Raw genomic sequence first — 24,926 nt, 5'->3', positions numbered from 1 at the left:
TGAACACAAATTAATGATGGCATAGCTAATTCAGACGAAACACATGTACCTATCTTAACATTGACCATTCTAGAAAGCCGAAAAGATATTTACATATGATTTTTATACAAAAAAGCAGGCAAGGAAACTATCAGCTTCTAGTCTAGCAGACTCTAGCTACTCCACTCCATAACCATCTTCTCAAGTAACAGAGGACGCCAATGTATTGAAACTCTTTTCAGTTTCCTACGCCGGTCAACTTCCTTTCCCTTGTTGGATCTGCTGAAGAAGAGCAGCTGCCAGCTGTAATGTCGCTTGCAGTCGTTTCTGTGGATCTGCTTCTGCTTCTTTCTGCGTATTACCGTTCTGAAGCAGCTGATTTCCCTGGACCCCTTGAATCATGCGAGAAACTGCAGGCACATTTGATGTCCGCTGTTGTTGCTGCTGCAACTGTTGAACTTGACCAAACTGAGATGTCGAAAGCTCAGAACTCACCTGATTATTCTGTAGAACATATTTCTGGGATATTCTTAAGGAGTTTTCAGAATCATTCGTTCTGTTTGTTGACCTAAACTCATCACCCAAAGATATATGTGACGTGCTCCCTGACTGCCTCTGCTGTCCGAGAAGAGATGATGCCAACTGCGCTAGTTGATCTGGTTGCAGGGCTGCCACAGACAAAGAAGCTGAAGTATGCGTTTCCTGAAGAAATGACTTGCCATTTCCGGATAATGAAATACCAGAAATTCCACCTTTATAATGACTAGAGCTTGTTTCTTGCCCTGTGTTTGGCACGAATGAATGGTGCTCCTGAACAACAGGAACAGCACAATTGGACACTTGTGATGGTACATCTCTAGGACCAGAAATTGAATTCTGCAGATGATGGGACGATAAATTCTGACCAGACATAGGATTTCCTTGATGTAGTTGATAGTCATGCCTGTTTTCATTGTAAGAGTCAGATACGCCATTGAGAGCATGAGCAGAACCTGAAAATGATCCAAGTGGAGCTGATGTAACCACATTCCCCGAAAAAGATGCATTTGGAACTCCTAATTTACCCAAATCTTGGAAAGATGTTAATGGATGAATAGGTAGTGAGGCTGTTGATGGCTTTGTATATGGTGCATCACTGTTAATGGGCAATGAATTGATATTTTTCTTCTCATTTTGAAGATGAAGAGACCCAAAACTTGAACCAGGATGCTCTAACCTCAAAACAACACCAGAGATGCTCAGTTTCCCAGGTACTTTCAGTACTTTCTCCGAGAAGTCTGATGGGGGTACAAGAAACAAGGTAGTTTTTTCATCCAACTTGGCAACTGCTGCTCGCTGCTTTTCTCCAAGATAATGCATTAATTCATTGTAGAATCCCATATCAGCATCACTTTCAGGTACAAAGAAGACAACCCAAGCTTTAGCTGCTTGATAGTAATGCTTTGAAAGCATGTCTAGACCAGTCCTTGCAGTGCAGTCTAAGAATTCAGGCCTGCATCATAATATTATTGTAACGGTGAGTTAGTGGGACTCCAACCGCTAGGTGTGAAAAGGAGAAAAAAATGAGCAGCTGTACACCGAATTCAAGGGGATGCTTGGGGAATGAGATGAGATGAGAATTTTGTGAATAGTAGTAAGATGGTTTGTAAATAATAGTAAGATAGTTTGAGTTAAGTATTTATTAGGTTTTGGAAAAAGAGAGAAAAAGTCGAATAAAAAATATTATAAAATTAAAATATTATTAGAATTTTTTTTTAATATTATTTTTGTTTTGAGATTTGAAAAAGTTGAAATTTTTGTTTTTTATTTGAAAATTTGAAAAAATTGTAATAATTAGTTTGAAAATATTGTAATGATCAGTTTGAAAGTGTTTGCATTTGAATGATGTTTAGGAAGGAAATGACTAACTTGCATACAATTAACCCCATAGGATTGCAACATTCCATTCTCTAGACATCATCTGAAACAAATTCATCTTATTCTTATAGCAACTGAAGCAAGTCCATCTAAATTGCGGACAACATACAATATAAAAAAAATTATTCATTAATATCCAGATATTTTGAACTCTTTATCATCTATAAATTATATAGAAAAGTCTCTAAATTCAGTAGATTGGGCCAAATGAGGAAATTAATTTAAATACGGTCTTTTTTAATTGATTAAAATACAGCTCAAATTCAGACAAACAGTTGAGAATTCAACGAAACCTGAAAAACTAATAAATAAAATTCAGTTCGACCAGTAAGTTTTTTCCTTTTTCTTTTTTAATCCATAACTAAGACGGTACCTCATAATGTAATTAAAAACTCACTTATGCTGGAGGAAAGTTGTGATTGCAACTAAATAGAACCTACGAAAGACCTAATTCTTCCAAGATGAGAACATTCGGGGTAAAGTAAAACAAAAGTATAAGAAATAAAACATTGCACCAAAACAAAGACAGTAAAGAATAACAGATGATGCAAGATGATGAGAAAAACTATTTAGGCTGATGAAAACTTGGTAGGCAAGACTTTTCCAAAGCGTAAGCACCAATGAGTTACTTTGGCAGGTGAGAAATAGAAGGGAAAGTAGAAGATGCAACAGAGTTAGTTAATTATGATACTATTGTATGAAACATGCACCAGTATGTAATGCAGCTAGAAAAATTATAGAAATTAAACACTCAGATGACCTGCAGGACAGATTTCTATGGGGCACCGCCAAAATTGGATGAACACAGTACTTACAGCCAAAAGAATAAGAAGAAAATATCAATTAATGCATTCTCTAAGATAATATTAAATCAGAGCATCTAAGTAACCAAAGACAGAAGAAGCAGTAAGAGGAAGTAATTAACTAGCCGATGTCAAAGCCGCAAGCAACAGGCAACAGGAAGCCCTTTTCACATTCCTAGTGCTGTTTAAAACTTATCACGATAACTAATTCTGAAATCTCCAATTATGAACTTTATTTATTACTTACAACATGATGTCCAGGACTTTTCCCACAGGAAAGCAGCGAGCACGACATACAGGTGTTCCTCCCTTCGCTATTGTCCCTTCCCATTTCCATTCATTCAGAGAAGACTGATCCGATTCCGGCATGAATCTTTTTTTCTCAATAGGCTTTGATAGTAGAGAACCAGAACCCACTTGGAAACTATCATAAGATTCTCCCCATTGATCACTCCTTTCTCCATGAGGTACAGCTATATTTGTGTGATCAGGGCTCTGTTTATTCACATGAAATACAGCCTCAAAGTTTTTATTGAAGACCTCATGTCGAGGAAAATCAGAGAATACCTTTGGCAACCTATGTTTCTCTTGTTTAAGATCAGAAAAAGGATGCTCTGGAAGGTCTTTCTCGGGTGGAAAGGGGCCAGTCTTCAATTTCTTGGCTCCATGAAAGAAATTAACATCTTCTGATAAGTCCCATGGATCCTCAGGATAATCAGATAACGGAGCGCGCCCCTCTCTTGTAGAACTATCGCGATGTTCATAAATATCATGTGGTGGTCCTAAATCAGACCCAACATCTCCAAACCTTGCCAATTCACATGCATTATTTCCACCCATCCATGAAGTACGCTTCCTCTTAAAACCATGGGCATCAGAATCTCCAGCATCCAAATCAGGAAGAAACTGAGATCTTATGCCAAGATCTCCAGATAAGCTCCCAAAATTCCTATCCTGCCGAAGGTTCCCAGAATATCCCAGGTGAATGTTTGACTTGGAATGTGGGGAAGGGGGGACATTCATTGAGCTCCTTGCACCGTTGGATGAGCCAGTTTCACTCTTTGCAAAACAAATATGTACACGGGGATTTCCAAATAATTTTCCCTGAAGAATTTCTTTTGCCCTGAAAGCTGACACTACACTCCTGAATCGAACAAAGGCATAGCTGCGACCAGGAAATGCAGTAATCTTCTCAATCTCCCCAAAAGGTGAAAAGGCCTTCCTTAAGATCATTTCATCCACCTTCAACAAGGCTGGAAACCCTACCCATAACACCGAACTTGGCTCCACACTTTTGTCGCTCCCATTGAACTTTTCAGGATAAAAAGGATCAGGACTAGCATGTCGTGCTCTAAACTCCCTTTGGGAGAAAGGAGATCCTCTCGATGCTGAATGCCCATCATGATGCTGAGAGTAATCTTCATCACGTAATGGTGTTGATGGCTTATCCTGTGATTAAAAATCTTATCAAGTTCAAGTGCAAAACCAACCTGTATTTCAAGCAGTGGAGTTCGCTTTATGCTTCAGTACACATTGAAAGGAGACCAAAAAATTGCCACTAAGCTTCATAGAACTGATGGTTTAAAAATAAAGGAATTGGAACTGGACCTCAAGTATGTGAAGTATGAAAATTGAAATGTCTAGTAAATTTTGTATCACGCAACTGTGCAAGTAACAATTATTATCAGAAGATATTCTGGACAGCTGGCAAGGAAACCATCACAAACTACTTTTTTGATCGGAAAAAAAAAATAATAATAATAATAATTTGATCGGGGCAACCATCACAACCTACTTTACCATGAAAAGTAATGGATTCTATAGGATGGCAAAAGAACACACACAGAGCAAAATGTCCTAGCAACCTTTTTTATTGGCCAAGCACCAAAAAATCCTAGCAACTAAGTAATAAGATAACTTTGTCAACTGTCTCACCAGTATTTTATGCATACAACATAATCCACCGTTGTTTTCTCTTTCAATAAGTTTCTGCTTCAAAGCACCCAAATTAATAAGGACTATTTCAGTGTATACATGAAACACCAAACCCTCATGTTTTTGTTTTTTTAAATGTCAGATATCTTGATGCAATATTACAATATCAAGCCCAAGAATGCCATACGACCACTCAAATACAGTCAATGTTAATTTAAAAAACTAAATCGACAACGAGACATTTTCAAACAGTTATAAGATCGACAAAAGTCTAGCCTGTGTAAACCACCAATGAAAAGGCAAAGCAATGATTGAAACAAAACAATTCAGACGAATTCAGTAACACCCTTAAACAAACTAAAAAGAAAAAAACAAACTAAAGAGGCACTGAAGGGAACAATTAAGCACCCTTTTGGCATTGTCAAGACAAGCATCCTCCTCATTTAATGAAGGAACCGTCTTCAGGACAAAGGTTTGCCTGTTTGTTCCCCTGGAGTGGATATAATAATTTAACATCTACTTCATATACTTGAGCCACTAATGGAAAAGCCAACGAGGACTGAGAGAAGATAACTGGTGATGTACACGACAAGTACATCAGCAATGATACTTTCACCCCTTCTATTTTTGATGAGTACCTTCATCCCTTCTTAAAGAAAAATTAGTAAGGGCTGAAGGAATTTTTTCTTTGCAAACAAGCAATGCACTCTCTTGGTAAACGAACCGTGATCAGGACTATGGTTTTCCTTGATTCCCCTTTGAAAGGGGTGAACAAAGAAATTACCTCCTTGGTTGGAAATGAATTCGTTTATTATACACACAAAACACTGCAAAATGAAAAAGAGAGATGGAGAAACTCTGAAACTCAAATTGACACGAAGCTCATGCAATTAAAAAGAACCACTTAATCTTCCAAATCCCTCTACAATGGACTCACACATTTTTAATTTCATAATTAGTGGAAACCTTCTTATGAATGAAAGTTTTGAGAAAAAATCTGCTACCCTACCATGAATAACACATAACTAACGGATTGCAAGATCAGCTGCAGTGTGGAGTGGTGGCATTCTCAACAATTTGTTTTGTTAGGTAACAGTGGCATTCTAAACATTTCTCATTTATTATTTGCAGATGACACTGATTTTTTGCGGGGCAGATTGAAAACCTATTCAGTCACCGAGGGCACTTCCCTTATGCTTTGAAGCTGTCTCAGGCAAGTTAACTTAGCAAAATCCGAATTGGCCCCAGTCGGACATGCTAACAATATACAGAGCTTGGCTGGCAATTTGGGCTGCAAAGCATCCTTCCTGCCCGTGAAGTATCTGGGCCTTCCCTTGGATGCCTCTTTCAAGGCTAAGGCCATTTGGGATGATGTGATTGAGAAGATGGAGCGCAAGTTGGCAGGTTGAAAGAGGTTGTACTTGCCGAAAGGTGGGCAGATTACCTTAATCAAAACACCACTCTAACCTGCTCACATACTTTGTCCTTGTTCCCTACAACAGCTGTAGCGGCTAATCATATTGAGAAGCTTCAATGAGACTTCATGTGGAGTGGATTATGGGAGGAATTCAAATTTCACCTCGTTAACTTGAACAGGGCTTGTTCACCAATCTCAGATGGCAGCCTAGGGGTTTGAAGCTTGCGGGCCTTCAACCAAGCACTTCTAGGGAAGTGATTGTGTGGCAATCACCAAGAGAGGGAGGCACTGCAAAAGCAATGATAGATTCCAAGTATGATAGAGCATGGGGAGATGGTGTTCCAATGAGGTACACGGAGCATACAGTGTGAGGTTTTGGAAGAACATTAGAAGTGGATGGGGGTTATACTACTAATACAAGGTTCATGGTGGGTAGCAGTTCCAGGATCAGATTTTGCCACGATGTATTGAGCGGATAACGGGCCCTTAAGACACCTTTCCTGCAGTCTATAGGATTGTACAAGATCAGGAGGCATCTGTGGCAGAGGCATTGAGTATCTCAAGTGATTCTCCGCAACGGAATGTCAATTTCCTCAGGGTGGCTCAGAAATGGAAAGTTGGGGTTTTATTCTAGTTCTTCAAAGTACTGTGTTCCATGGAAGTAAGAGAATAGGAGAGAAATAAGATGCTTTGGATTCCCTAGGAAGAGGAAATTCAGATTATGTTCATTCCATGAGGCCATCTCTAGACACGATGACAATCCTTTTCCTTGATAGAGTATTTGGAGGACTATGATGCGATTCAAGGTGGCTTTCTTTGTATGGACAGCTTCATTGAGAAAGATCCTGACCATGGGCAATCCAAGGAAATGTGGAATTCTACCAATTAATTGGTGTTGCATATGAAAGAAGAATGGAGACAGTGGATCACATGCTACTTCATTGTGAGGTTGCCAGGACCTTGTGGAACGATGTCTTAGGTAGAGTTAAGATAGAATGGATTATGCTTGGCGGCATGGTCGATCTGCTAGCTGGAAAAGTTTATTTGGCATCTCACAGATTGCATTTGGAGTTTGAGGATGGTTCCCACATGCATTATGTGGTGCATTTGGAGGGAGAGGAATGACTAAAACTTTGAAGAGATGGAGCGCTCCATGGACACTCTCAAAAGCTGCTTCTTCAACACTTTATTTTATGGGCAATTGCTATAGATTTCAATGGCTTAGCCTCCACAATTTCCTTGTATCATTTCTAGCTCTCGGTTTTCTCTTGTATACATCCTATGTATTTGGGGTTGCATATTTCTAATTTTTACTTACAAAAAAAAAAATGTATTTGGGCTACGCCTATTTTCCTCACTAATATCAATTATATTTTTACCAATTCAAAGCATTGCTTCAAAATGTTCACCAATAGGCACTGAATGTAATTTAAAGACATACACAAACACAAGCACCAAATCCCAATAATTTCTCCAAGCACCAACAAAGGTACCTCTATCATTTTCAACAAGCTTTTTTTTTTTTTTTTTTGATAAGTAAAGGGTAGTATTAATAAGGATAGGCAAAGCCCAAGATGGTATACAAAAGATAAGACCTATCTAGGTCGCTATAGAGGACACAAGAAAATCATGTACATCATTTTCAACAAGCTTGCACAACATCCAGCAACAATTTCTAACCACCTACGAAATATCAATACAAAAGCAGAAGAGGAAAATGGGCAAACAAAATGTCTTGACATATAATTGAAACAAGCCAAAGATGATCAATTAGACACGAAAATAGCCATGCAAGACCACAAAAGAATGTTCTGCCAGTTCCAATAAATGGAAAAATAATTTCAATGTAATCAAGTCAAACAAATTTTTTTATTTTTATTTTTTTTTTACAATAAGCAACTGACTACATGTGCAGACTTAAAATTCCAAAATGGCTCACATGAAGAATAAAATTATGTTACCCATGAAAACTTGTTACCTAGGAGGAAAAGCAAGTTCGGAAAGCAGCATTGTCAAACCAAAGATTTTTCCATAATGAAAATTCTTGACTTCATCTTATATTAATATAGGGAAGGAAATAAGATATGAAGATGGGTGATAAACATCTACCTGCTTGATCAGTCTATCTATTCATTGTAACTAAAGGCCCACAAGTAGCAGGATCCCGCATTTGCATCAACGGGATCATGCCATAGACCATGTCACTAAAACATTTAATTCCTAATATTCAGATTACTAATAACATTGAAGCAGAATTTGGTTCCCAATACCCACATTTATGAATTTTGGCTATTTGTTTTGAATCTTGAATAGAAGAGAAGAATAACTTGGGATATCTTTCCCTTTTTTGACAATTAATAACTTAGGATGTCAACTGCAGTAGGATATCCTCCCACCATCAGAAATGCACTTGGACACCATTGATCCATGACCACAAATTTACACTAAGCAGTGCCAATGCTGCTTTTAAACCAACCCATATCTTCCTACACTTCTAAGAATTGTCAATTAATGCAACAAATTCCGGTGTTCGTGAATCACGTCCATAGTAGGGATTCTGTCCCTTCACCCGCTAAAAGTTTATACCAAATATGAATTATGGGATAAAGCGTGCGAACTGCCTATTATATGCCCCTTTACTTCTATAACCCATCAAGCTTATCACAGGCTTCTCAATATACATAAGCACAAGATCATATAAGCATCTAAAAAATGAGATCATTCAAATGAAGTTATGAGATAGACCAGATTGAGTATAAGATATATAGAAAGGTGGTGAATATGATCCCATGTTGCTTGGAAGAGAGAAGTTTTCACATTTTTTTTTTTTTTATAAATAAATAAACTTTACTAATCAAAACGGAAAAAATACCTTTTATAACGTCCAAAAGTGGCTTGAGCCTTCCTTGAGTTGATATTATTAGAAGAGAGAGATGTCTTGGCATCAAAAGTCCAGGGCATTATGGTTGCGGGAAGGAGACCAAAGCACGAGTTTTTTCCATAGAATTGCAAACTCACATCAGAAAAATAACAACATTGAGATGCTGAAAGTTAATGGGGTGGAATGCAGAGACGAGCAGGTAATCCACAATCATGTTGTTGATTTCTATGAGAACTTATTAACGGAGCAAGTGGGATGAAGGCCTCCACTGAATGGGATGGACTTTGATACCATCGGGACAAGCGATATGTCAAGCTTGGAAAGGGATTCTGAGGAATTAGAGGTATATGAAGTAGTGAGGAAAATGGTTAGGGAAAAGGCTTCAGGACCGGATGGATTCTCTATGGGTTTTTTTCAAGACTGTTGGGAAGTGATAAAGGAGGACCTTATGAAGGTTTTTCGGGAGTTTTCTAGGCTGAAAATTTTGAAAAAAGTCTTAACACCACTTTCCTTGTATTGATTCCTAAAAAGGTCAAGGCTACAGAGATCAAGGTGTTTCGGCCTATTAGTCTGGTAAATGGAGTGTATAAGATAATATCCAAAGTTCTTGCAAATAGATTGAGTGAGGTGATGGGAAAGATTGTTACACAAACTCAAAATGCTTTTGTAAAAGGAAAACAGATTTTGGATGCGGTTTTAATTGCTAATGAATGCCTTGATAGTAGAATGAAAGCTGGGAACACAGGGATCATGTGCAAACTCAACATGGAAAAAGCTTATGACCATGTTAACTAGGACTTCCTACTTCTTTTGCTTAGGAGGTGTGGATTTGGGGAGCGATGGAGGGTGTGGATTCAATGGTGTATATCTTCGGCAAAGTTCTCCATGTTGGTAAATGGAGTCTCAGTGAGTTTTTTTCCAAGCACACGTGGATTGAGACAAGGAGGCCAGTTGTCACATTTGTTGTTCGTTATTGTTATGGAGGCTCTAAGCAGGATGCTCTTGGCAATGGTTGAAAATGGCTTTCTAGACAGCTTCTCAATCAAAACCCCGAATAGTAGTATTAATATTTTCCATTTACTGTTTGCAGATGATACATTGATTATGTGTGAAGCCGAGCAAAATTAGATGCAAGTTTTGAAGGCTTTACTTTTCTGGTTTAAGGTAGTTTCTAGTTTGAAGGTAAATTTGGAGAAATCAGAATTGGTGCCAATTGGGGTAGTTCCCAACTTTCGACAGTTAGCAAGAACGTTGGAGTGCAAAATAACCTCATTTCCTTTGACTTACCTGGGATTTCCGCTGGGGAGTGCCTCGAGGGCTCCTTCAGTATGGGATACAGTGATTGAGAAAATTGAGCGGCGATTGGCGAGGTGAAAGAGAATGTATTTGTCAAAAGGTAGAAGGATTACTTTGATAAAGAGTACACTTTCTAACTTACCTACTTATTTTTTTTATCTCTATTTCCAATACCAGCAAGTGTGGCGGCCCATTTTGAGAAGCTCCAGCGTGATTTTTTGCTTTTTTTTTCTTTTCCGGGGCGGAGGGACGATGTATCGGAGGGCTTTGTAAGATTTGGATCCTTCACTCTTCGGTCTCCTTCCCCTCAAGGACGGCTCAAGCTAATTTTCACATTTTATAACGATTCCAAAAGACTCCAATTGTAATCTTGACCGATCCATCTGGAGTATATGCCCAAAAGTGGCTTGAGCCTTCCTTGAGTTGTAACAAATAATATCAAAGCCAATCTCAATCAAAAGTGTAGGACTTGAGCTATGCCACTTATGATGGAATAGCCAAAAGAGGACGTTAAGTATAGAAAGGTGGTGAATGAGATCCCATATTTGTTGGGAGGGACGAATTCTTAGTCATTATAATAATTCCAAAGGACTTCTATTGTAACCTTGACTAGTCAATTTGGACTATAAGCCCAAGTGTGGCTTGGATCTTCCTTGAGTTGTTTCAAGCTATCAATTCAACCAATAATTTGACATCACACAATGTACTGGATTCTTTAGTTATAACTTCCTAGTATCACAAAGTACAACCATATAACTCATTTCTGCAGCAAATAAAATATGGTCTGTAGCATGAAAAGTATTTTTTTTTTATTTGGCATGGGTGTTCAAGAACAACGTCCCAAATAATCCCGGGGGTGCACAGGTCCTCAGCAAGGAGTTTCCCACAAGTGCACCTTGCCTAATTCAAAATCCCCCAGTCCAATGACCCCTAGAGATTGTTTGTACCCAAGAGGATTCAAACCTTAGACCTTGGAGGAAGCATACCACCAAGACCAAGGCTTTTACCACTTGAGCCAACCCCTAGGGGTTTTGGCATGAAAAGTGAATTATATGCAGTATGTCAAAAGGACAAGAACCATTAGGAGTTCAGATTCTGTATACAGTTTATTGACATCATAACAAACACAACAAACTTGTGTGTTTGATAGGTCATAGTTGAGTAAAGGAAACCAATCAGTCAGTTGGGGCAGTACCTTGGAGCGCTTTTCACAACATGCAGAAACTCTCTTTTAGCTCGGCCATAGGGAATCATTGCTACTTAATCAAATCCTTCGAAGCCTAAATTTTCACAATTTCCACAGTTGTAACATTTTTGTTGCATTTTAGTAGTATACAAGTTCTCTCTACAACACATAAATAGTACCCAAAAATAAATAAGAAGAATAGATTGCCAAGCAGCAAGATCACTAGAGCTTCCAATAAATAAATTATCTTTTGGGGTTTTTTCAGGGCCAGGAAAAGGGGGGTTTGGGGGGGGGGGGGGGGACCTGTTAAGTTTTTTACGAAAACTTGCACCCTCTAAGCTGCTGCTTTTATGCTTCATGAAATACTCAATCATTTAATAACTGCTTAGGGCATGTTTGGATGCCTAGAGTATCTCAAAATTTTCTGAATAGTAGTGAAATGATTTAAGTGAAGATGTTTTATTCAATTTTGGAAAAGGAGAGAGAAGTTGAATAAAAGTATTTTCTAAAATAAGTATTGTATTGGAGTTTGTGAAAGTGACTAGATAAAGTTAAAAAAAAAATTGTTTCAATATAATTTTTTAATATTATTTTTGTTTTGAAGTTTGTAAAAGTTATATTGATTTTTGTATTTGAGTAATGATTAGTGCAAACAATAAAAATTTGAAATTGAAAAGTGTTTTGTGTTTGAGTGATGTTTGGGAATGAAGTTATGAGAAATTTTTTGAATTCTCATGTTTGCCAAACAAGCCCTAAATCCAAGGGCTGCAAACCACATGTCGAAACATCTGCATTCCTTTCACTGGCTGTTTTAATATTGTTTACAAAAAGATTTTGTTTGAAGGGGATTCCACATTTTCATTTAGTCTCAATATTCTGAATATGGTATATTCAAGAATCTTTGTGTTGTATATAAAATTATTGCCAAAGTTCTCCAAAACAGATTTTAAAATCGGATTTGACATAGGTGATTTCCAGCTCCCAAATTGCCTTTGGCAAAGGTAGGCAAATTCTTGACCCAGTCCTCACTTCTAATGAATGCCTTGATAGAAGATTGAGATCAGATGAGTGATAAGTAATTTGCAAACAAGAATTATTTTTTTATATAAGTAATAAAATTTATCAATCCACATAATTAGGCATAGCCCAAGTACACAGAGTATACAAGATAAAACACCTAATTACAAGCTAGAAGCTGGAGAGAGCAGCATAGAAATCATGAAAACTAGTCTCATCCAATACAATAGCCGATGCCCAAAGTAACAATGTATGAAAAAAAATCTTTAAACCCTCCCAGCAAACATTCTCTATTTTTAGAACATCTTACATTCCTCTCATTCCATATACACCACATAAGACATAATGGCACCATCTTCCAAACAGCCGCAATTTGAAGATTACCCCAACTTCCTCTCCAACAAGCCAATAGATTCACCACCCTCCAAGGCATCACCAAGGCAATAACAAGCCTATCAAAAATCTCATCCCACAGAACCTTTACCACTTCACAATGGAGAAGAAAGTGGTCCACCAATTCACCATTCCTTTTGCACATAAAGCACCAATCCATTAAAAGTATACCATGCTTTCTCAAATTATTTATAGTCAGGATTTTCCCATGAGATGTCAACCAACCAAAAAAAACAACCTTGAGGGCACTTTACTTCTCCTAATACACTTCCAAGGAAAAGCATTAGATGATTGGTTCGACATAACCTTGTACAATGATCTGACCAAAAAGTTCTTATGTACTTGGGTTATGCCTAATTATGTGGATTAATAAATTTTCCTACTTATCAAAAACAAAAAAAAAAAAAAAAAGAATCAGAGAACCCTTATCCCTATGCTTTTTGTTATTGTTATGGAGGCTTTGAGTGGGATGATCTCTGCAACAGTGTATATCGGCGGGCAGCTTGTCAGGCTTTTCCACCAGTGTCAGGGAGGAAGTAGGGGTTGGTATGTCTCATCTTTTGTTTGTAGACAATCTCTACGGGTCATCAGATTGGGAGATTTTTCCCTTGAATTACCCGAGGCACACTTGGAAGAAACTCCTTGCCGAGATCCCCAGCAAATAATTTCTGGTTGACCATGTTCCCAGAAAAAAGATACTTTCGAGAAACTACGAGCACGACTGAAGTGGCTATACATACAAATCCATTTATGGATCTATATGCTTCAAATGGAACTAGAAGTTCCATAACAAGCTGCTGGTACACCACCATAATTAAACTGCCTTTTCTTTTTCTTTTTTGGATAGGATTTATGTTGGCTTTGTCGGGAGGCTTGTGTAGTTTGCTACATCAGCTCCAAAAGGATAAGTTGTGTTGGAATTGAGAAAGTTCTGTGGAGTTCATAATTGCAAAAAAGGAGTCAAAGTAGTGGCTGCGGTGTGTCTAGGCACTTCTTCAATGGTCCCCGTCCGCCCGGTTTATGAGCCCCTTTCCGATTCCCTCACCCAATCTCATGAGAAGCAAGCCCAGCAGACCCTACCTTAACTTGTCCCCAAACAGCCAGCCCTCACCAGGCTGCTGGCATTGCTAAATGCTCCACCAAGAAGCAAGCTCTCTCGAATACGATAGATGTGGAAGTGGTTAAAGAGGTCAGATGAATAAAGTAGTTGGGCAGCTATATGCACAAGGGTACATTATTAGTATTCTGGGAATTGGCAATATTGACAGAAAGAGGAAAAGGACGCTGCTAGTGTGATAGATATCCACAGTTTTGAGGTTTCAACCTCACCCATTGCCTATCTTGCTCTTCCATTATAAGCTCCCTACAAGGCCAAATATGTTTTGGAACAGTGCCGTTGAGAAGACAAAACGATGCTTCTCTAGTTGGAAATCGTTGTCCTTGTTGAGGGGTGGTAGAATTATGTTCATGAAGAGCATGCTATTCAACTTTCCAGCCTATTATGTCTAACTCCACTCCCTGTAGGAGTTTCCAGCTGTCTAGAGATTTTTTCTTTTTTTTTTTAATGAGTAAGAAGGTATTTTATTAATACAGAAATAAGTATAGCCCAAGTACACAGGATGTATACATGTGAGTACACCTAGGTAAGAACTAGAAACGGTTACGAGGAAATCATGGAAGGTGCAACCATTTAAGTCTATAACAATGGCCTACATAAATAAAGTCTTCCAGAGAAGAAAAAAATAAAAAACAAAACAACCTCTTCCAATGAGCGCTTACAATCCTCTAAATTTCAGTCATTTCTTGCACTCCAGACGCACCAAAGTAGACAAATGGGAGCCATCTTCCACATAGTTGCAATCTGTGGTATCCCCGTGATCCCTCTCCAACTAACTAGTAGATCAACCACCCTCCCCAGCATAGCCCATGCTAATCCCACTTTACTGAAAAAGTAATTCTGTATGTGACCCTTGCAAACTCACAATGTAAAAGTAAATGATCCACTGTTTCACTGCTATTTCTGCACATACAGCACCAATCAATGAGGATAAGCCCACGTTTCCTTAGATTGTCAATGGCTAGAATCTTCCCTAAGGATGCTGTCTAAACAAAAAAAGCAGCCTTAGGAGGCGCTTTACTCTGCCAAATGCTCTTCCAAGGAAAGTGATTACTAGCTTGAGTAGTGAGAGCCTCATAGAAAGAGCATACAGAAAATTTTCCTTTGCTGGAAGGCAGCCACACCAACTTATCCACCACTGTATCAACAGGTCCAATGGAAATTTTCCTTTGCTGGAAGGCAGCCACACCAACTTATCCACCACTGTATCAACAGGTCCAATGGTGTATAGGAAGTTAAAGAACTCAACAAGGACACCTAATTCCCAACCATGAGCCTCCCTAATGAAACTGACATTCCACTGCTGTGAACCATTAGTAATTTCCCTCAAGCCAACCACCAAAGCATCTTGTTCCTGTGCAATTATGAAAATAGAGGGATAAGCATCCTTAAGAGCCGTATCTCCAACCCAAAGATCATGCCAAAAACTAATTCTATTGCCATCCCCCATACACAGCCTAGTGGGGCTAGAGAAAGACCTCCAACCTTTCCGGATGTGCTTCCATAGCCCCACTCCATATGCTCCCTGACTTCATTAGAGCACCAACCCCTCCTTATACTACCATACTTAGCATCTATCACCACCTTCCATAAAGCTTCTTTCTCATAATTATATCTCCACAGCCATTTCCCAAGATGAGCCTTATTGAAGACCCTTAAATTGCTATCCTGCAATCCGCCACCCCTCATTGGAGAGCACATCTTGTCCCACCCAACTAAATGAAACTTAAACTCATCGCCAAGTCCACTCCACAGAAAATCTCATTAGAACTTCTCGATCTGAAAGGCAGCACTAGCTGGGAGAGGAAATAATGACAAGAAATATGTGGGAAGGTTTGAGAGTGTACTCTTTATTAAGGTAATCTGACCCCCCTTAGACAAATACAACCTTTCCACCCAGCCAACCTTCACTCTATCTTCTCTAACACCTCATTCCAAATAGTCTTGGCTTTAGATGATACTTTTTTTCTTTTTTTGATAAGTAAGGCTTTAGATGATACTCCCAACGGAAGGCCAAGATACTTCATAGGCAGCAAAGAAACCATAGAGCCCAATATGTTGGACAACCCCCTGACATTGTGCTTGTTACCCACAGCAACCAGCTCAGATTTAGAGAGATTTACTTTTAAGCCGGAGACCGCTTCCAAACAAAGCAAAATAGCCTTTAGATATTGGATATGACCTCGATCTAACTCACAAAACAACAGTGTGTCATTTGCAAACAAAAGATGCAAATAATGGTAGAGCCCTGGTTAGTACCCCCCACTGAATAACCTGAGAAAAAACCACCCTCAACTAAAGCCGACAACATTCTACTTAGGTCCTCCATGACAATAATAAATAAGAGGGTGATAATGGATTGCCTCATTGCAACCCCCGCAAACTGTTAAAAAATCCCACGGGGTCACCATTCACCAAAATCGAGAAGCGAACTATTGGCACACAATGCCTCATCCACAACCTCCATCTCTCCCCAAAACCACATTTCATCAACAAATTAAAAAAGGAATTCCCAATTAATATGGTTGTAAGCCTTCTCCATGTCTAATTTGCATAAAATATCCGGGACTCTTGATTTAATCCTGCTGTCCAAGCATTCTTTAGTGATAAGGACCAAGTCCAATATTTGTCTACCTCTAACAAATGCATTTTGAGACTTAGAGATGATTCTATTCATGACTATGACCATCCTATTAACAAGAACTTTTGAAATTAACTTGTATATACAGCCCACAAGACTAATAGGACGAAAATCTTGCACCTCCATTGCACCAACCTTTTTGGGGACAAGTGCAATATATGTAGCATTTAAACTCTTCTCAAATTTCCCAAAAGTGAAAAATTCATGAAAAACCTGCATGACATCCTCTTTCGCCACCTCCCAACAAGTCTGAAAAAATGCCATAGAAAAACCTTCAGGGCTCACAGCTTTGTCTCTATTCATTTTCCTACTTACCTGTTGTACCTCTTCCTCTTCAAAAGGTCTCTCAAGCCAAACCACAATTGTTTGATCAATGGCCTCCAAATATAGACCATCTAATCTAGGCCTCCAATCAAAAGGTTCCACAAGCAGCTCTTCAAAATGTCCAGCAATGTGATCCTTGATAATTGATTGGTCATAAGAAACAAAACCATCCATGGTCAGGGTCTTGGTGGCATCATTCCTCCTATGTGAGTCTGCGACCCTGACAAAAAAACTTTGTGCATTTACCCCCCTCCCTAAGCCACAATGCCCTTGACTTTGGCCTCCAAAAAATCTCCTCCATTAGAATTGCCCTTTCTAACTCTGAAATGACTTGACTTTTGCGGGTTTTCTCTACTTCTACACCCTCCAATCCTTGTAACTCTTGTAGTAAGGTCTTCTTTTGGAGTTATAAATTGCCAAATATCTGCTCATTCCACGACTTCAAACCATTCTTCAAAACTTTCAATTTGCCTGCCAAAATAGCGCTCGGAGTGCCCTATATCTGGTATGAACTCCACCATTGTCTAATCAATTCCACAAACCCATCAATTTTTAACCACGTGTTCTCAAATTTAAAGTACCTTCATCCTCCTTGGATACCTCCACAATCCAATAATATAGGAAAGTGATCTGAACATATATGTGGTATCATTTCTGGCATACATCTGAAAAATGCATCTCCCAAGATGGGGATATAAGAAACCTATCCAATCTAGACCAGGTATGATTGTTAGACCATGTAGAAGTATTCCCAACAAAAGGGATGTCAATAAGATTCATCTTGAATATGAAATCAGAGAATTCAACCATTGCATAGTTTTGACATCCCTCCCCCGATCTCTCACTCAAGAACCTTGTCACATTGAAATCCCCACCGATGCACCTTGAGACATCCCACCAAGTACACAATCTTGCGAGTTCTTCCCATAATAACCGTCTCTCGCTATCCAAATTAGGACCATAAACCCCAGCAAAGGCCCACAAAAAACCATCTTCAGAATTTTTAAACGAACGCCCCACCAAGTATTCCCCTACACACTCATCGAGATCCTCACCACCCTTTTATCCCACATTACCAAGACCCCACCCAACACCCCATTCAAAGCTAAATATGACCAGCCTATGTACCAACAGCCCCAAATACTCCAGATAATACTTCTTGTGATAAACTCAATTTAGTCTCCATCAAACAAATGATGTCTACCTTCCATTGTCTCAACAAATTTTTTATTCGGAGGCGTTTACCTATCTCATTCAACCCCCTACATTCCAAACAAGAAGCTTGGGCTTCATTTATCAATAGCTACAGCCCTCCCTTTGTTCCTACCTCGGCTTCCACTCCCCTCCTTTCCTTCATAATTAATAGACCAAGATAGCCTTCTCAATTCTCTGTTTCTTTTAGACCCCATACCTTGGTGGTAGTGACCTACCTCAATTGCTACTAGGAGTGCCTTGAATTGATCTTCAAAACCCTCACAAGAGATCCCTACACAATTTTGAATTTACTCCACTTTTCGAATGACCCAATCTGAGGATGAACAAGGAGGAACAATACAAATAGGGATAGGATCATCCCCAGCTTCCTTATCTTCCATATTATCAAGATGGCAGGGAAACATCACTGGAACGGGTGGAAGCTAACTAGGATCTAGCTTCCTCACACTGTTGTAACTCCTCACCAATGTTCCTTTTACTTCACCCATTGATGCCATACTCTTAGAAATGACAGAACAGATTGTCTCAGTTGCTAGGTCTTTTTCTGGCGCTGGAATAGTAATTTGTACCATGTTATGGTCAATCTCCTACACAGAACTCTCCAAAGACCCTTTATGTGATATTCCCCCTTGCGTCTAACCTCCCAGATACACTGCTACCCTCACATCTACCAAACATTGAGACATAATCTCAGTGTCCAGCATCAGAGACGTCAACCTCGCAGTCATGGTGATAGGAGGCAGCCCAGAGGTCACCAGCAAATTGATCTGTGACATCCCACAGAGCATTGGCCCTCCCAATAGTTCATCGTGCCTTGCCCTCTGTATTTATTTCTTGGTCAGTATCGGTGCAAGATTTTCGGCACAGATGTAGCTGGGAACTACCACAGACCTTGTTGGCAGAGGAGTCAGTGACACCCCCGGCCGTTGTGCTAGTGTTGTCATGAGCCCAGATGTAGATGTAGATCCCACTTTGAAATGGGTATTCCGTTGGGCCTAAATGGGCGTAAGCCCAGTTCATTTCCCCCTAAACCACCTTGTCTAGCAAAGATACAATGAGATTTTCTGTGTAGAGGCATGAGGACAAAGTCTAAATTCCATCTGGTGAAGTGGTCCAATGTGTGTTCGTCAATTGTAAAAGGTGGTTTAGGGGTGACAAATTCAGTTATGTTCAACCAAACTTTCTTGTGAAGGTGACTATGGCATTATGCTTATAAAAGAGAGAGCCTTTGTACTAGTGGAGATAAAGTATGGGAGTTTGGATGGAGGTTGGCGTTCTTATGAGGTTATGGATCTATTGGGGGTTGGCCTTTGGATGAACATTAGAAGGGGTTGGATTGATTTTACCCACTTTACTAGATTTTTGGTAGTGATGGATCCAAAATATGTTTCTAGCATAATGTGCAGTGTAAAAATCAATCCTTGAAAGGTACTTTCCCAAACAAATTCAGCATTGCAAGTGTTACGGATGCTTATGGAGAGGAACATTGTCAACTATCACATAATTTCTTTTAATGGTGTGTTAATTTTGTTAGAGAAGCTAATGACTAGGAAGTGGATATCATTAGAAACCCAAGGAAAGCCATCTCTGTCCTATTCAAGATAGATTGAGTGTAGTTACTAATGAAGGTCCAAGCCACAACTAGTCCTATACTCCAAAAAAGAATAGTCAATATTATAACTGGAACCTCTTGGAATCATTATAAAAGGCAAGAATCTCTCCCTCCCAAGTAATGTAGGATTCCCATCACCACCTACCTATACTCATTACGGGGTATTACAATCTCCATCCATTAAATATTTGCATATTTGTCAGGCCATTCTATCATAAATGGCATGGCTTAAACCCCACACTTCTTGTTTGGGTTTTCTCCAATACCTTTTATAACGATCCAAGGAAGACTCAAGCCACATTTGGATTTAGGCCTATTATTTAAAATGACTAGTCATTGCTACAATTAGAACCTCTTAGAATCATTATAAAAGGCAAGGACTTTTCCCTCCAAAACAACGTAGGCTTCCATACTTGCTATAGAATATTACATTGGGTTATGCCATCTCGACCAGTGGATCTTCCAACATGTCAGAAAGGACAGTTCAATAGTCATCAAGGTGCATTACTTTGGACAATAACCCATTGTATGATGCGACATATTTGGTGAGAGCGAATTGAGCATAGCTTTAAAGATTGTGAGAATTGATTATTGGACCTCAAGTCTTTTCTTTCTTAACACAGTGGGTCAATGGATTGTGGTACACAACAGTAATGCTTTTCCCACTTCTACTTTTCAGGATTTCCTATATTTATTTCCTTCTGCATTTTAGTGTATCTCTTGTATGCTTCTTCTGGACTAAGATCACACCCTTTTTGATTAAATAAAACTTATCTCAACAATTCCTAAAGAGTTCCAAAACTCTCATAAAGCATATTAAAATGGTAGAAAAGAACTTCTCCTTCCCCCACCTTGACAATTCCCATTAAAGAAAATTAATTATTCAGCAGCTGCTCAAACATCACAACCGAAAGATAGAGCACATTATCTAAGAAGCTTCCTAATAAGAGTTCCCAATGCTATTTCCATGAGGTACATTTTAGATGCTGCAGCAAAATCATCAGATGCAGTAGGCCATTACAAACACACATATATGTCACTCCCTCCCGCAATTCCCAAATATAACACCATACAATCACGAAAAATGTACATACTGCACTACTTAGTAGCAAAAGTGAAGCAACAGAACCTTTTGAGCTGTTTCTCCCATGTATACGTGAATCCATACCTTTTTCAATTCAGGCACAATTGAATTAAATTTTTAAAACGAAAGATAATTCCAACATATAGAAAAAAAGCATGAAAGGTTTTTAAACTGGAAGACAAGTCTTATGAGTGGCAAACAACAATTTTGTTAAAGCATTAAGACCTGCAGGATTCTCTCACTTGTTGATCATTAGTGGTAAAGGTAGTGGGCTTCCATCATATCAGTTCCCCGAGGCAACTATTTGGGACTCCGGTAATAAGTTTCTTCCAGACAAGATGCTTTTTCTTTTGAATCAGGAAGTTTAGTGAAGTGCTCAAGGTTCATATATAAAAGAGAGATCAGTCTGCTCAAGCTATTTTTTATGCTGAATGGTGGACACCCTTTGTTTCAACTCATATGAGTTTTTTGTTTAACTTTCAGCATGTGTCAAAGAACAAATGCTCCAAGGCTACCTCACAATTGCAATTTATTAAATTATGATAGTAATTAAGGATGGAAATCATTTAGTTATTTAACACATGAAGCACCCATATCTTTCTCATACAATCTTCTACTCTTACCAAGAATTGCTACCAATGGATATGAAGCCAGAATTTCTTACATCTCATATTACATCCGACTTGCATTGCATTTTGCACTTTTTTTTTTTTTTTTTTTTTGGTCACCTTACCTTTTGATATAAAATAAAAAAAATACCTAGATTTGAATTTGTTTAAATGAGCCACATCAAATGAATATTTCATCAGTAGACCCAGTATAGGCTGCAGACTCATCATGACCCAGTAAATTGTTTTTGATACATAAGAATTTTATTAATATGAATAAAAGACTAGGCGAAGCCCGACAAACCAGTAAACTTTATGTGACCACTACCACAATTGGCAGATTAAAATGGACATGCTTAAAGAAGATTAACCCTAGCGTAGTATATAACCATGATCCTATGGCCTCTCACCCTCTGCAAGTCTTTTGGATATGTTAATGTGCATAGAGATTAGCAATCCAAATTGAAATTCATGATGTGGAACCACCGAATATGGCTGGTTAACAAATGCAAAGACCTTGTTTCGTCTAGTAATTCAAGCTTTACTGGACCAAGAGGATATTTCAGATTACTGTATTGTGGAAAATGTGCGCATATCAAAAGGTAGAAAGAAATACCAATGGAAGATTCATTGGACTTGTGCTAGAACATGTGAAAAACTTCTCAAATGCACTGAGAGACTCGAAACAAGATTCCACTACTGGATCATGATAATTTGTAACTTTAGTTCCTCCACTGTCAAGCCACTTGAAAAATGAAACTTACATGCCTTCCTCTCAGGAATCTAGTTGTACTGATATTGAAGGATTTTGAAAAGGAGAACAGTCAATTGTTAGCATAATTATACGACCTTCTTCTAACGAAAATCAATTCTAAACTTTCCAATGCTACATATAGCAATTGTCAATGGATTTCAATGGATTTTAGACTACCCATCTGAAAAAGCAGATAGAGCACCATCTATTGTCCTATGCTATATGCTATAACCCACAACTGTAGATCAATCTCCTCCAAAGGCATTTTGCCCATATGGGGTCCTTGTGATAAAAGCCAAATGTTAAATCAAAAATAACTTTAAACACTAAAAACATTGTGAATAATTGTTTTTTAGATTATATAAATTTTATCTAAATTTGATGATCTATATCAGTTTTATGAAAATTTCCCCCATTAAACTGCAAGCATGATATTTTCTATGGCAAAGGGAGATTTTTTTTTTTCATTTTTTTTTTTTGTTTTTTTTTTTTGGTTGGCGTAACTCATTTTCTATGGTCTATTTATAAACTACTAATTTAAAGGGACAACAGGTGCAGAAAAATGCCATACTCCGTTCTAGAATAAAACCTTGATTTCTCAAGCTTGTATGTGGTTTCAACACTAAACAGCAGCGATGAAAAAACTTTTCCTGTTATTGCACATACTTCTCAGGTAACCATGCAGCTGCTATATATATATATATATATATATATCTTATTTTCATATGTCCAAATATATTACTCATTATTGTAAAGGGAGCGAATGCTCATGAGATTTTGTCTTCTTTTCGGCTTTCTATAATGTAATTAGGTGTCTCATTTTGTACACTTCCTATGTACATGGGCTTCGCCTAGTTTCATTCACTTCAATATAGTTTCTTACTTATCAAAAAAATATATATTACACTCATTCTATAGCCACAATTAATGAATTGGAAAATTAGAAGACAGGCCGCTTTGCCTCTTACCTCATCTTTTTTTTTTTTCCTCTTTTGAATTTCCCCATGAACACTTTGCATGTGTTCTTTTAGTGTTTATTTTTAGACTATTGAGGGTCTGAGACCAGACCAAATTCGAAACTCTTACGAGTAAGCGCACAAGAAAGAAAGTAGAAAGCCAAATAAGTTGCATGCCTCGTCTTTTTGTGATATAGAAGGCACATTCAAGCCTTCATATTGGCATTTAAGACCTAAGACTTCTGATATTAATAAGCACACGGCATTGGAGTGTGAAACTTGACGATATCGCTTAGTAATTTCCGTTTAAATGGACAATTAAATGGAGAGTGCCACCGTTGTTAACCATAATGTGTACATGATGGAGTGCATCCATTGCCTTGGTTAGATTATGCAAATAAGTAGATTAACAACGAGTCATATTTCTCTTGCTATTGCTCTTGCTTGAAAACTATGAAAGGTGGGTACTATATATGGGGGCCCTGATATTGACGAAATGAATTGAAATATTAACTGTGTAAAAGTATACATAGATACATGCATACACGTATCACACAATATTTTAAGGAGAAAGAAAGCGTGCCTAAGAATGTAACAGACATGATAAAAGGTAGCTGGGGGTGGGCAGGACTAACCGCCTTGGTAAACTCAATTCTAAGAGGGTTGCCGGCAATGGAAAACCCTTGAAGTGCATTGATGGCGACGAAGGCATCTTCTTCCCTCTTGAAATTAATGAAAGCATAGCTACGGCCAGGCTGGAAAGCAACGCTTTCGAGCTCCCCAAACTGTAAGAAATAATGGCTAAGGTCGTGCTCGAGTGTGGCGTGGGAAAGGTTGCCAACCCAGAGGTGTCTGGAGGGCGGATTCTTGTTACTGATGTTGCGGCTGCCAAAATTGTCTTCAAATCTCGAAGCCCTTCGGAATCGGCCCCGTCCTCCACGGCCCGACTAAAATACCAACACATAAATTTAAATAAATAAATAAAATAATTGCTACTCCAAAAAAATGGAACTGTTATTGCAGTTGTAACCATAAAGAAGAAGTATGAAAACGTGGATTTGATTAGGTCAGTTTCAGTAGCCAATTCAAGTGACTAATAAAATGAGTAAGCATGAATAAAAGCCCGAAACATGAAAGCCTAAGAAGCCTTCAATAAGGGCACAAACCCTAAGGCTAAGAGATTCGCTTTGATTCCAATGAAATTGATGGCCGAGACAAGAGAAACAAAATAGAGCAAATTAGTTTCACAGTGAATAACTATTACCATTGTGTTGCAGTGATGTTTGTTGTAACGGGAGGAGCACCACCAAATCCAATTTCCAATTTATGAAACCTAACTTCTTCTTGGTTTGCTGAGAAAATTTGAAAGGGTCGGAGCAATAACAGGATCGTTGTCTCAGAGACCCTCGGTTGCTATCTCAGAGGCTCAGAGAGAGCCACAACGAATTTCTTGTAGAAAGTGTAGAAAGTTGTAGGGTTTGGGATTGAGTGGTGATTAGGTTCGGTTTGGCAGATTAAACTCTCATTATTATTACTTTCTCAAATTTTTATATAAAATATAATAAATAATTTATTTTTTTTTAATTTTTTAAATTTAAAAATAATAATAATATTAAAAAATAATATTTTAATATTTTATCTTAAAATTTAAAACTTTTATCTCAAATTTAAAAATTTTTTTTATTATTTTTTTAATTCTTTTTAAGAAGTCAGAAGATAATGCGGTAGGGGTGGGCAGCGGGGCCCCCAAACCCGCTGACCCGCCCCGTTCGCCCCGCCCCTGCATAGGGC

At 38.4% G+C, this 24,926-nt stretch overlaps 1 protein-coding gene across 1 annotated transcript; it reads right to left on the bottom strand.

Annotated features, from left to right (window-relative positions):
- LOC122306170 (flowering time control protein FPA) lies at nucleotides 1–24,643 on the bottom strand. The gene is made up of 4 exons (XM_043118610.1): nucleotides 24,400–24,643; nucleotides 23,771–24,082; nucleotides 2,947–4,148; nucleotides 1–1,471 (listed from the first exon to the last, which is right to left on the bottom strand). Exons 1-4 carry the CDS (start codon nucleotides 24,400–24,402, stop codon nucleotides 235–237), a joined length of 2,754 nt encoding a protein of 917 aa, XP_042974544.1. The 5' UTR covers nucleotides 24,403–24,643; the 3' UTR covers nucleotides 1–234.
- Between the last annotated feature and the right edge of the window lie 283 nt (nucleotides 24,644–24,926).

Source organism: Carya illinoinensis, chromosome 4, assembly GCF_018687715.1.
Source record: "Carya illinoinensis cultivar Pawnee chromosome 4, C.illinoinensisPawnee_v1, whole genome shotgun sequence".
NCBI lineage: Eukaryota > Viridiplantae > Streptophyta > Magnoliopsida > Fagales > Juglandaceae > Carya > Carya illinoinensis.
Note: the sequence above shows the minus strand (reverse complement) of the source record. Positions and strands in the feature narration are given on the sequence as shown.